The sequence below is a fragment of the Macaca fascicularis genome, chromosome 13 (genome assembly GCF_037993035.2).
Source record: "Macaca fascicularis isolate 582-1 chromosome 13, T2T-MFA8v1.1".
Classification (NCBI taxonomy): domain Eukaryota; kingdom Metazoa; phylum Chordata; class Mammalia; order Primates; family Cercopithecidae; genus Macaca; species Macaca fascicularis.
The window spans coordinates 94,659,500-94,673,018 of NC_088387.1; the positions used below are offsets into that span (position 1 = coordinate 94,659,500).

Genomic DNA, 13,519 nt, shown 5'->3' on the forward strand with positions numbered 1-13,519 from the left:
AGAATTTACACACTGAAGTTTGGGACCTAGAATGGATGCAGAATAATTCACACTTTGTGGATGTGGCCCAGAATTATACTCAATAGAATTTACACACTGAAGTGGTGGCTCAGGAATAGATGCAGAAGAATTCACACCTCGCAAATTTGGCCCAGGGATGCACCCATTAGAACTTATACACTGAAGTTTAGGTGCTAGAATGGATGCAGAATTTACACCTTGCAAAGGTAGCCCAGGGTTGCACACAGTAGAATTTACACACTGAAGTGGTGGCTCTGGAATGGATACAGAAGAATTCACATCTTGCAAACATGGTCCAAGGCAGAACACCTTAGATTTTATACCTTGAAGCTCAGGCCCAGGAGTCAACTTGGCACATTTTAATCCTTGCAATTGTGGTCCAGGGTTGAAATCTAAAGATTGTGTACCTTGAAGCCTTGTTCCTAGGCACAACTCAGAAGATTTCACACCCTGCAACTGTTGCTGAAGATTGAATTTCATAGATTTTACATCTTGAAGCTGTGTCCCTGTGCATAATTCTGAAGATTTTCTATGTTGCAGATGTGACTCAGGATTGAACACCATAAAGTTTACACTTTGAAGGTCTGGCCATGGATTCAATTTATGAGATTTTTCATCTTGCTGCTGCTTTTCAGCATTGAACTCAGAAGGTGCCACACTATGAATCTTTGATTCCAAGGCCAACTTAGAGAGTTTTGCAACCTGCAATTCTGGGTCATGGTTGCCCTCTGTAGAGTTCACTGTCTGAAGCTTTATCAACCCAGATTTCATATCTTCCAACTTTGCCCCAGGATTGAATTCTACAGATTTCACATCTTGAAGGTGTATCCCTGGTGTCAACATAGATAATTTTCTATCTTGTAACTGTGAAGTTGAGTTTAACCCCAAAGATATCGTATCCTGTACCTTTGTACCTAGAGTCAATTCAGAAGATTTCACATCTTGCCTCATTGGCCTAGGCATGAGCACAGATTTCACTTTTTGAAGCTTTGTCACTGGGATCACTTCAGAAGATTTTATACCTTGCAAGTGTGATCCAGAACTGAACTCCATAGATTTTACATCTTGAAGCTCTGTCCCCATGATTGAGTTAGAATATTTTGTATCTTGCCACTGTGGGCCTGAGTAGAACTCCACGGATTCCCCACCTTGAAGTTTTGTCTCTGGTGTTAACTCAGAAGATGTCACACCTTGTAACTTTGGACCATGGTGGAATTCTACAGATTTTACATCTTGATGGTTTGTTCCCTGAATCAACTCAGAAGATTTTTCACTTTGTATCTGTTGTCCAGAATTGAAATCCATTGATTTCATACTTTGAAACCTTGTCCTTGAGGTTACCTCAGAAGATTTTATACCTTGAAAGTGTTGTCCAGAACTGAACTTCATAGATTTTACATCTTGAAGCTTTATACCCATGATCAGATCAGAAGATTTTATATCTTGTAACTGTGGGCCTGATTCCAGCTCTACAGATTTCACACCTGGAAACTTCCTCCCCAGGGTCAAATCAGATTTCTCACTTTGTAACTTTGGACTAGGTTTGAATTCTACCGATTTCCCACCTTGAAGCTTTTCCCCTGGAATCACTTCAGAAGATTTCACACTCTGTAAGTGTGGTGCAGAACTGAGATCCATAGATTTAATGTCTTGAAGCTCTATACCTATGATCAACCTAGAAGATTTCAAATCTTGCAACCATGGGCCTAGGTTGCATTCCATTAATTTCCTTTCTTGAAGCTTTGTCTTCAGTATCGACTCAGAAGATTTCACTCCTTGCAACTGTGGCCCAGGTTTGAAGTCTGTAGATTTGACACCCTGAATCTTGGTCTTTGTGGTCAAATCAGAATATGGGATATCTTTCAATTGTGAACTGGGCTTTAACTCTATAAACTTCATGTCTTGGGACTTTGTCTTAGGGTTCAACTTAGAAGATTTGACACATTGCCATTGTGGCCCAGAGTTGAACTCCTCAGATTTCATACCTGGAAGCTTTGTCTGATAAGCCAATTCAGATGATTTCATGCTTTTCAAGTGTAGTAAGAAGTTCGGCGCTACAGTTTTATCACTTTGTAATTGTAGCTCTTGGCTTAATACTCCAGATTTCACCCCTGAAAACTGTGGCTCTTGTGTAAACACTGGAGACTTCACATCTTGCCGCTGTGTTCCTGGGTATGCCTCCACGGGTTTCACTTTGTGCAACTGTGGTCTTGGGGTCAACTCAGAAGATTTCACATCTTGTGAATGAAGCCCAGGTTTGAATGCCACAGATTTAATATCACACAGCTTTGATGTTGAAATCGGGCCACATGATTTCACACTTCTCAACTGTAGCCCAGATTTCAAATCAATAGGTTCGAGCCGTGGCAACTGATGTTCCTGGAGTGATGTCAAGGGTTGTATACTTTGGAGCTTTGGCCTTGGAATCGACTCAGATGACTTCACATCTCTTAATTGTATTGAAGGTTTCAATTCTACAGTTGTGACAACTCGAGATTGTGAACCACATTTTAGCACAGATTTCACACCTTGGAACTCAGGTCCTGGTATCCACTGCACAGAGCTCATACTTCCAAGCTGTGAGTCTTGGTTTAACTCCACATCTTTTACACCTCGAAGCTGTGGCTCTGAGGTTGACACCAGAATTTTCCTGTTCTGCAACTGTGGTCCTTGGGACATCTTAGGAGTTTTCACACATTGCAACTGTGGCCCAAAGCTAAACACAGATTTTGCACCTTGAAGTTTTGGTCCTAGAGTCAGTTCAGATGATTTTACACCTCCCAACTCTGTGGAGGATTTCAACTGTGCAGGCTTGACACCTCGAGACTGTGAACCAAGATTCAACCCTACAGTTTTTACACCTTGGAACTCAGGTCCTGATATCCACTGCACAGATTTCGCACTTCCAAGCTTTGAGTCTTGGTTTAACTCCACAGTTTTCACACCTTGAAAATATGGCTGTGAGGTCGATGCTGGAATTTTCTCTTTTTGCAGCTGTGGTCCTTGGGACAACTCAGGAGCTTTCACAAAGTGCAACTGTGACCCAAGGTTAAACTCCATAGATGTTGTACTTTGAAGTTTTGGCCCTAGAGTCAGTTGAGATGACTTTACACCTCCTGACTCTATGGAAGATTTCAACTCTCCAGGTTTGACACCTTGAGATTGTGAACCAAGATTTAACCCCATAGTTTTTACACCTTGGAACTCAGGTCCTGGTATCCACTGCACAGATTTCACACTTCCAAGCTGTGAGTCTTGGTTTAGCTCCACAGTTTTCACACCTTGAAGTTGTGGCTCTGAGGTTGATGCCAGCATTTTCCCTTTTTGCAGCTGTGGTCCTGAAGACAACTCAGAGGTTTTTACACACTGCAACTGTGGCCCATGGTTAAACTCCATAGGTTTTGCACCTTGAAGTTTTGGGTCTAGAACCAATTTAGATGCTATCATATCTCCCAACTGTATGGAAAGTTTCAATTCTGCGGGTTTGACACTTCGAGATTGTGACCCAAGATTTAACCCTACAGATTTTAGACCTTGGAACTCAGGTCTTGTTATCCACTGAACAGATTTCATTCTTCCAAGCTCTAGGTCTTTGTTTAATTCCAGAATTTTCACACTTTGAATCTGTGGCTCTACAGTTGAGCCCAAGGGTTTCACTTGGTGCAACTGTGGTCCTGGGGTCAACTTGGGATATTTCATACTTTGCAACTGTGGTTCATGTTTAAACTCTTTAGTTTTTACATCTTGCATATTTGATTCTAGAGTCAATTCAGATGATTTTACACCTTTCGACTGTAGATCAGACTTTGGCTCTGGAATTAACTCCGAAGACATTACACCTTCTGACTCAGACCCTTTCTTTACTTGCTCAAAATTCACACATTGCTGCTCCTGTGAGTTTACAGATATCTGACCATCCTGTTCAGGCTCAAGGGTTAAATCCACAGGTGCCATCCCTTGAAACTGTTGCTTTAGCACTAAATCCGCAGAATTTACTTCTTCAAACTCTTCTCCTCTGGTTACATTCACAAATTTTACTACCTGCCTCTTTTGCCATGGGGTCAACTTTACAGATTTTACACATTGCAGATGTGGATCTTGAGTCTCCTTTATAGATTTTAAACTTCGAAGCTTTAAACATGGAGTAATCTCCCCAAATTTCATGTGGGACTGCATTTGTGGGACTGAAGTCAGTTCTTCAGGTTTCACGCTTTGTAGCTGAGGCCCTTGAAGCATCTCCGTAGATTTAACCCCTTGAAGCAACGGCCCTGGTGCAAAAGCCATAGACTTCTCACCTTGCATCTTTAGCCCGAGTTTTAATTTTCCAATTTTCATATCTTGCAGCTGTGTACCTAGGATCAAATCCTCAGTTTTTACATCTTGAATTCTTGAACATGGAGTCAACTCCACAGATTTTACACCTTGAAGCTCGGAATCAGGGGTGAATTCCACAGATTTGACATCTTCTGTCTGTGACCCTAAGGTTATCGCCACAGATTTCCCACCTTCCAGCTGTGGACTTGGAATTATCTCCATAGATTTCATGCTTTCCAGGCATGGTCCTGGAGTTAAGGTCACAGATTTCATATCTTCCAGTCCTGAGCTCAGCAACTCAGATTGAAGCTTTGAGCCTGGGGTTACCTCCTCAAGTTTTACACCGCCTGCCTGTGGCTCTGGGGTTAACGTCATATATTTGACATCTTCCAATTCTGGCTCTGGTGTTAACTGCATAGTTTTCACATCTCCCAAATGTGGCCCTGGGATTAATTCTGCAGATTTTATATCTTCTAATAGTGGCTCTGGGGTTAGCTTTTCAGATTTGAAACCTTGAAGTTTTAAGATTGGGCTCCACTCCACAGGATTTATGTCTTGTAACTGTGGTCTTTGCATCAATTCAGAAGATTTCATGCTTTGTAACTGTGGTTGTCTGGTCAACTCAGAATGATTTACACTGGGCAACTGTGGCCCAGGAGTCCACTCCACGGATTCTGCATCTGGCATTTGTGGTTCTGAGACTAATTTATAGGAAACTTCAGCTTCAAGGCTTGGTTCTTGGTTGCCTGCTACATATTTTACACCTTGAAACAGTGGCTCTGGTACTAACAACTCAGGCTTAACCCCTTCCCCCTCTGGCCCTGGAGCCATTGCCACAGGTGGTACACCTTGCATCTTTGGCCCTGGGGTCATCTCTAAAAATTTTACACGTTGTAGCTGTGGCCCTGAGTTTAAGTCTAAAGATTTCACACCTTGAGGTTGAGTTCCTGGTACTAAATCAAAAAATTTAACATCTTGTAGCTGCAGCTCTGGGTTAAGCTCTACCTGTTTCATACTTTGAGTTCCTGGAAATATCTTTGCTAATTTGGAATCTTGCAGCCCTAACTCTGGAACCACCTCTACAGAATTCACACTATGAAACATTGATCCTGGGGTTTGATCCCCAAATTTGACACCTTGCAGCTTTGGCCTTGAAGTCAATTCAGAAAATTTGATATCTTGCTGCCATGGCCCTAGGTTTACTTCCTCAGATTTTACACTTTGAAATGGTAGTTCTGAGGTCAATTTCACAGATTTCATGCTGTGAAACTGTGGTCCTTCAGTAGACAGAACAGATTTCATATCTTCAATGTGTGGCCCTTGGCTTGACTGCAAAGATGACTCTGGTACAAAACCTAGAGACTTTGTATCTTCGAGCTGAGCTCCTGGTATCAACTGCATATGTTTGAAACTTTGATGCTTTGGCTCTGGGATCAAATCAGAAAATTTGACATCTTGCAAGCATAGTCCTGGACTTAGTTCCACAAATTTCACATCTTGAGGTTGTGATTCTGGAGTCAGCTGAACAAATTTGACACTTTGATGTGTTGGCTCTTGGGTAAAATCTGACAATTTGATGTCCTGAACTGGGGAATCTGAGGTCAATTCATCAGATTTCACACCATAATGTGGGAGTTGTGAGATTAAATCTACAGGTTTTTCGCCTTGAAGAAGTGGTCCTGGAAATACCCTTGAAAATCTTACACTTGGCAACTGTGGCCCTGGGGTCAATCCAGAAGATTTGACACTTGGCTGAGATGGGCCTAGATTTAAATCCACATATTTTACACCTTGGAGCTCTTCCATCTTAGTCAAATCCTCCAGTGGCATACTTTGTAGCAGTAGCTCTGGCATCATCTCCTCAGATTCTACCACTCCTGTAGTTGACTGTTGGATTAGATTCACATATTTCATATCTTGCAACTGTGACTCTAGATCCAGCTGCTTAGACTTTTCTCCCTGGAACTGTGGCCCTGGGGTCAGGTCCATAACATGTGGTTTTGGTTCTGTAATTAAATTTTTAGATCCTATCACTAATGGAGATGACTCACTGGTTAACTCCATAGATTTCAAATTTTGCAGTAGTGGCTCTGATTTCTCATATTGCGTGCCTGGTCCTAGAGTCAACTCCAAAAATCCTGTTTCTGCATGTGGTGGTACTGGGATGACCCCCTGGGTCTTATCAACTTGAGGCAATGCCAACCCCACAGTTTCTTTATATTCTGACATGGGGGGTATCTCTGACAATTCAGTAACTTCTGAACATGGCCCTAGATTGCAGTGAACAAACTTCATATCATGGGGCTGTGGCTCTGTGGTCAACACCTCTGATTTCACACTTTGCATTTCTGATCCTGGTATCAAATCCAGAGATTCTTTTGTTGTGCGTTGTGATACTGGAGTTTCCCCCATTGCTTTTCCAAGTTGGTGCATCGTCTTAAGAGTGTCTTGGAATGACTTTGAGCTCATCTCCACAGATTCTGAAGTTTGGCTTAGTGGCCCTGGGGTAGTTCCTAAAGATGGTTGTGTCAACCCAATACATTTTTCTACTTGGTGACAGGTGTCAGAGGTTAACTTTGCTTCTTTTCCTTGATATCCTGGTCCTGAGATCATCTCTAAAGATTCTGAGGCTTGATGCCATGGGGTCAATCTTTCAGGCTCTGTGGCTTCACTGGGGCTCATCTCTGCAGCTTTTACTTCCTTAAATTGTGTCCCTTTGGTCAGTTCCCCATATTTCATCTCTTGCACCTGTGTCTCAGGAATTAACCTCCTACATTCTACCATTTGAGGAGTTTTCACATCTTCAAGCAATAGTACCGGGGCTACCTTCTCAGATCTAACATCTTGTAACCATGGCTTTGGGGCCAAATCTGCAGATTTTGTATCTTCTGTTGATGGTCTTAGGGCCAACTCCACAGTGTTTATATCTTGAAACTCTGGTGGTAGGACCAGATGAACAGATCTCCTACCTTGCAACTGTGAACTTGGGGTCAAGCCCCCAGATTCTATAACATGTGGCTGTGCTGGTGGAATTATCCCCCTGAAATCCATGGCTTGTAATAGTGCCACTGGAATTACTTTCGCATAACCCATGACTTGATGTAATGGTGCTGAGATCATGTCCAGTGATTTTGTGTCTTGACGTATTAGCCCTGGAGTAGCCTTTCCTTGTTCCATGACTTGACTTTGTGACCCTGAGGTCATGCCCACTGATTCCATGACTTTATGCTGTGGTCCTGGCATCATTTCCACAGTTTCCATAACTGCATGTTGTGGCCTTAGATTCATCTTTTCTGGTTTTGTGGCTTGATGGTTCAACAATGTGTTCATCTTTACTGACTCTATGACTTGATATTGTGGTGTTGGAGTCGTTCCCACTGATTCTGTATGTGGATGTGATTTGTTAATCATCCCCATAGAATCCATAACTTGAAGCAGTGCTACAGGAGTTACTTTCTTATTATCTGTGACTTGATTCAGTAATCTTGTGGCCATCCTTTCTGATTCCGTAACTTGGTGCTGAGACCTTGGGGCTGCCTCCATTGACTGAATGACTTGATTTGATGGTTTGGGGGTTATGCCCACTGTTTCTGTGGTTTCCATTGGTTTCACAACTTGACTTGGCAGCTGTGGGAACAAACCCGCAAATTCTGAATGTGATTCTGGGATCATCCCCATTGAATCCATGACCTGAAGTAATGCCAGTGGAGTTACCTTTATGCTGTCTTTGACTTGATATGATAGCCTTGGGGTCAACTCCACATTAGTCACTTGTGTCTTGTGCTGCTGTATCCTTTTTTCTGGAAAATCTATGACCCTCTTCTCTATACTAAGCTCTAGCATGTGTTTTCGATCATTCTTCAGTAAAGGAGTTTCCTCTTGAATTACATTAACTTCTAAACTTCTTGGAGGTAGAGTGCCTATTGATGTAACTAAAGGCTTGGATCCAAGGATTTGGGGGCCATCCCCAGGTTGGAACTGCTTATCTGAGATAAGTGACTGTGAAAGTTTTGTTTCTGTGCTATTTGATCCAGATCCCACTCCAGCATTCACATGGAGCTGAAATGATGGAAGGTCTGAGAATTTGTTGTTGATATTTTGCTCAGTGTTTTGATGAATGGGCATAGATAACTGAGTTTGGGGTTTTTCTGATTCAGCAACTCCTCCTTGTACTTCAGTTATATAATTCAGCATTGCCCATGATTTCCTCAAAGGTAAAGGTGCTGTTTGTTGCTGCAATGCAAAAACCTTCCGAGACATATGTCCTTCTAGCTCCCTTCTAACTGAAGGAGAGAGCTTGAATGTAGCCCACCTTGGAAGTCGTGGTCTCTTCTTGGAAAGAGAATTTGGCTCATGATCTGATGTCAAATGACTCTTGCTCATTCTCTCATCATTTTTTTTCCGTTTTTGTTTGCAGATATTTAGGGGTTCAGAAATAGAGCTGATAAAAGAGTTCTGAGGTTGTAAGGGTGAAAGATCTGCCAAATTCTGAAAAAGTTTTGATTTCTGGGGCTCTGAGAGCCGAAAAGGAGGCAGGGTTTTGCCTTGGTTCCTGAACACAGATGATTGCTTTTTGTTGGAAATAGGTAAACTATGGCTCCGGAATTCCCAAGTTGTTCCTTCAGAGAAGACAGGAAGATGAGACAGACTGGAGTCATTGCACGATGAACTAAAGGAGATGCTGTGGTCAGTAGAATGTTTTGCTTTCTTATAGTCACAACAGCATAGAACAGTCTTCTGAGCCACAAGAACAGAGGTGGTAGAGGAAGAAATCACATCCTGTGATTCAGGCAAATCCTGTTCCATAAGCCTTGATCTAAGAAATAAAGAGAAATGTTTCAGTTTGCATTGAAATAGGAAAAGGAAAAAAAGTGGCCATTTCAAATGCAAAATATTTTTGGCCTGAAGGAGAATTTGGAAAAAAAAAAAAGTTTCTTTCCCCAACATCAATTACTTATAGAAAGAATTCCTCCACCAGGACAAAGGGAGGAAACTGTTCCCATTCCACCCAGAAATGATCCTTCGACCAGTTTGAACCCAGGACTTCCCCCACAGACAAAACGAACTCTCTCTTCTCCCTCTCTCCCTCCCTCCTTCATTCCCTTCCTTCCTTCTTTTTAAAACCTCTACCACCTTCAATCCCCACCCAGAAACTACATTGCCTGACCTTGTGCTTTCTAGGTATCGGAAGATCTGTTGAAGACTCCGCTCCATTGACCAGAGTATATATTCCTGGGTCCAGCCCACAGGGAGTTCTGAAACACTGGATGCAACAGTGTATGTCAATGTAACTGAAGTTTCATTAAAGTACCAGTAAGGAAAACAATAAGAGAGATTTAACTTAGAAAGGAGAACGCTATCATAGTGAAGGAAGTAAAACAGAGTCCAGGTACTTTACTTCTAACTTTCACAAAGTTTATCAGTAGAATAGGCTGAAGAAAGGCTTTACTCACCCTGTCAGGTTAGCTTCAGTGCAAGCCATCCTGAGGTTTTCTTCCCACTGTGGATCTGGGAGAAGAGGTGAAGAATCTATCAGCATCATGACTATTGATTATTCGTCCAACCCCCTCTTTTTGCAAACAAGGAAACGAAGATGAAGTTATGCCTAAGATCATAAAGCTAATTAGTGGTAGATCTCAGACTTAACCCGTCTCAAGATTTTTCAAAAAGCTATACTATGCTGCCTTCATCATACAGTAGATGTAAGCTATATACATTGGGAAGAATATGAATAATCATAGTAATAAGCAGTGAGAGTAGGGGAAACAGAGGTCATGATACATATCTTTTCCTCCAAAGGAGTCTATCCAGGGTCTATGGTAGGGGGAAAAAGATAGGGAAACTTCCCACACCAAACTCTTGGTAGTTACCCTTTGTCCATTCTAAATCTCACCAAGTTTCCTTCCCAATACCTTGGACTTTGCACAAAAGGAGCTGAGGGAAGGAAACATGAGGAAAGAAACCATGGAAAGAATTATGGAGCCATATACACATATCTTTAGACATGGAGATGCTAGAAAGAAGAGGCACACTTCTTCCATTTACATCCTCTTTTTCAACTCCCTCCACCTGCTATTTAAGACTAGAGTCATAAGGCAGACCCACAATTGGTCTGTTAATAACCTTGAGCTGAAGAGTAAAGGATAGGGTGTCTCTGACCTGTTAACTTCTGGATCTTTTTCAATCTATGCTGCTTTGAAGTCTAGAGAAGCACAAAAAGAAAAAAGAAAATCAGATTATGTTCTAGGTTAGAGACTTTATTGACAGCACTTGTCACCTTTTAGATATCAGATATTGATACATCTCATGCATCAGATATTGATACAGTTGGCATCCATAACCACATGTAAATGCTGTAACAAACATATAAATATCAGGGAATATAGAGGACAGTGATTAACTTTCTAAGAGAGAAAGGAAGAATTATTCAAGAAGTTGCATTTGTACTGGAGTTTAAAGAATCAGCACAAGACTTTTAGGTGAAGAAAAAGTATTTCAGGCAAGTGGGAACATCACTGAGATCAGCATGTCATGATTGTCAGGTGCACTTTTGCTAAATAGTGGGAGATGCTAGGCTGACAAGGTAGATGGAAGCCAGGTTATGCCTAATGGTAGAATTTTAATTTTATTCTGTAGTCAGAAAACTCCTGGGATTTTTTTTCAAAGTGCTCCAGGTCATTTTAAAGGCAGTAATGACATTTGTTACCATTTCAAATAAAACAATTTTTTTTTTTTTTTTTTGAGATGGAGTTTCACTCTGTCGCCCAGGCTGGAGTGCAGTGGCGCCATCTCGGCTCACTGCAACCTCCACCTCCTGGGTTCAAGTGATGCTCCTGCCTCAGCCTCCCTAGTAGCTGAGCCACCATGCCCAACTAATTCTTGTAATTTTAGTAGAGACGGGGTTTTGCCACGTTGGCCAGGCTGGTCTCAAACTCCCGACCTCAGGTGATCCGCCCAACCTTGGCTTCCCAAAGTGCTAGAGTTACAGGTGTGAGCCACCACGCCCAGCCCAGCATCCTTTTAAATGCTGAATTAAGCTCCTCAAAAAAAAGAGTAAGGGAAATCCTTACAGGCCAAAATTAAGGAGAAAACTGAAAAACATGAGCAGAAAGTCATCTGATACTTCCACACCCTATATCATTTGTAGCGTCAGTCAGAAGGGATTTGGGTTAACAACAAGGTAGGAGCAAAAGACAAGACCCATGTGAAGTGTGTATTTGGAATGGAGACCCTGGGAAAAAGCCAGAATTCTAAAAATGCTACATGTTTAGTGGAAAAGTGGCTAGGAAAGAAATCTGCCCACCACAAGAAAATTTGTACTCTAGGTAGAGGGAAAAAAAAAAAACCAAAAAACACCTTCGCTGAGAATTTTAACCATGAGTCTATCCTCATACTGGCTTGGAGTTCTAATTTATACCCACTGTGTAGCCAGGAACCCTCAAATTGAAAATAAAAGTGGAGCGATCCTGGGCTGGTAATGCTTTAGGGCAAAAGATGAAAGTAAATGTAAATCTCCTTGGAAATTAAAAAGAAGTAGAATTGATCAGGTGCAGTGGCTCGTGCCTGTAATCCCAGCACTTTGGGAGGCTAGACAGGAGGATCACTTGTGCCCAGGAGTTTGAGATCAGCCTGGACAACATAGTGAGACCCTGTCTCTACAAAAAATAAAAAATAATTTTAAAAAATTAGCTTGGGCGGCCAGTCATGGTGGCTCATGCCTGTAATCCCAGCACTTTGGGAGGCCGAGGCAGACAGATCACTTAGGGTTGGGAGTTTGAGACCAGCCTGGCCAACATGGTGAAACTCCATCTCTACTAAAAATACAAAAAAATAGCCAGGCATGGTGGTGTGCACCTGTAATCCCAGCTACTTGGGAGGCTGAGGCAGGAGAATCATTTCAACCCAGGAGGTGGAGGTTGCAGTGAGCTGAGATCATGCCACTGAACTCCAGCCTGGGCAAACAGAGCAAGACTCAGTCTCAAAAAAAAAAAAAAAAAAATTAGCTGGGTGTGGTGGTGTGTGCCTGTGGTCCCAGATGTTTGGGTGGCTGAGGTAGGAGGATCTCTTGAGCCTGGAAGGTCAAGGCTGCAGTGAGCTGTGATCCTGCCACTGCACTTTCCAGCCTGGGTGATACAGCAAGACCCTGTCTCAAAAAAAAAAAAAAAAAAAAAAAAAGAAAAGAAAAGAAAAAAAGAAGTAGAAGAGGAAGAAGAAGAAAACAGTTTAAATAACTACACATTAATGAATGTGAAAACGCTGATAAAATAGTTAAATTCCTAGAAAAAAAATATAAGATACCAAAACTGGCCAAAAAGAAATAGATCATTTGAGTAGACCAGTAAGTATGAAAGCAATTGAAATGATAATCAGACATTCTACATCAGACATAATAAAATAATTCATCAAGGTTTCTGAATACCAGAACTACTTACAAATATCAGTAGCATTTCTCTACTACAGTAAAAACTATAAAAATATAATTTAATAAAAGATATTCTTCACAATAGCAATAAAATGATAAAAGTATAAAGGTATTAAGTAAACCAAGAATACAGAAGACTTCCATGTAGAAAACTATAAAATTCTAATAAAAGACATAGAAGATGATCTGAATAAATGCAGGGATAGTCCAAGTTCTTGGTTGGAATAACTTGAAATTACGAAGATGTCAGTACTCCCCAAATTAATTTTTTTTTTTTGAGATGGAGTCTCGCTGTGTTGCCCAGTCTGGAGTGCAGTGGCACGATCTCAGCTCACTGCAACCTCCACCTCCCAGGTTCAAGCAATTCTCCTGCCTCAGCCTCCTGAGTAGCTGGGACTACACGTGCGCACCACCAGGCCCAGCTAATTTTTATATTTTTAGTAGAGATGGGGTTTCACCATGCTGGCCAGGCTGGTCTCGAACTCAAACTCCTGACCTTGTGATCCACCCGCCTCGGCCTTCCAAAGTGCTAGGATTACAGGCGTGAGCCACCGCACCCAGCCAAATTAAATTTTATATATATATATATATAATTACATATATGTGTCTATATATAGACACAGACATATGTGTGTGTGTGTCTGTATACAGACACACTTTTTTTTTTAACTTTTTTTTTTTTTTCCGAGACAGGGTCTCATTGTATTGCCTAGGCTGGAGTGCGGTGGCACGATCATGGCTTACCACAGCCTCAACATCCTG

At 41.7% G+C, this 13,519-nt stretch overlaps 1 protein-coding gene across 1 annotated transcript in view; it reads right to left on the bottom strand.

Annotated features, from left to right (window-relative positions):
- Positions 1–13,519, bottom strand: part of SPATA31H1 (SPATA31 subfamily H member 1) — a 42,877-nt gene that overhangs the window by 7,739 nt on the left and 21,619 nt on the right. Inside the window, exons 2-5 of the mRNA XM_074012107.1 lie at positions 10,459–10,537; positions 9,789–9,843; positions 9,503–9,598; positions 138–9,151 (exon numbers count right to left, since the gene is read on the bottom strand). Of these exons, the coding sequence (XP_073868208.1) occupies positions 138–9,151; positions 9,503–9,598; positions 9,789–9,843; positions 10,459–10,537 (9,244 nt within the window). The remainder of the gene's footprint in view (positions 1–137; positions 9,152–9,502; positions 9,599–9,788; positions 9,844–10,458; positions 10,538–13,519) is intronic.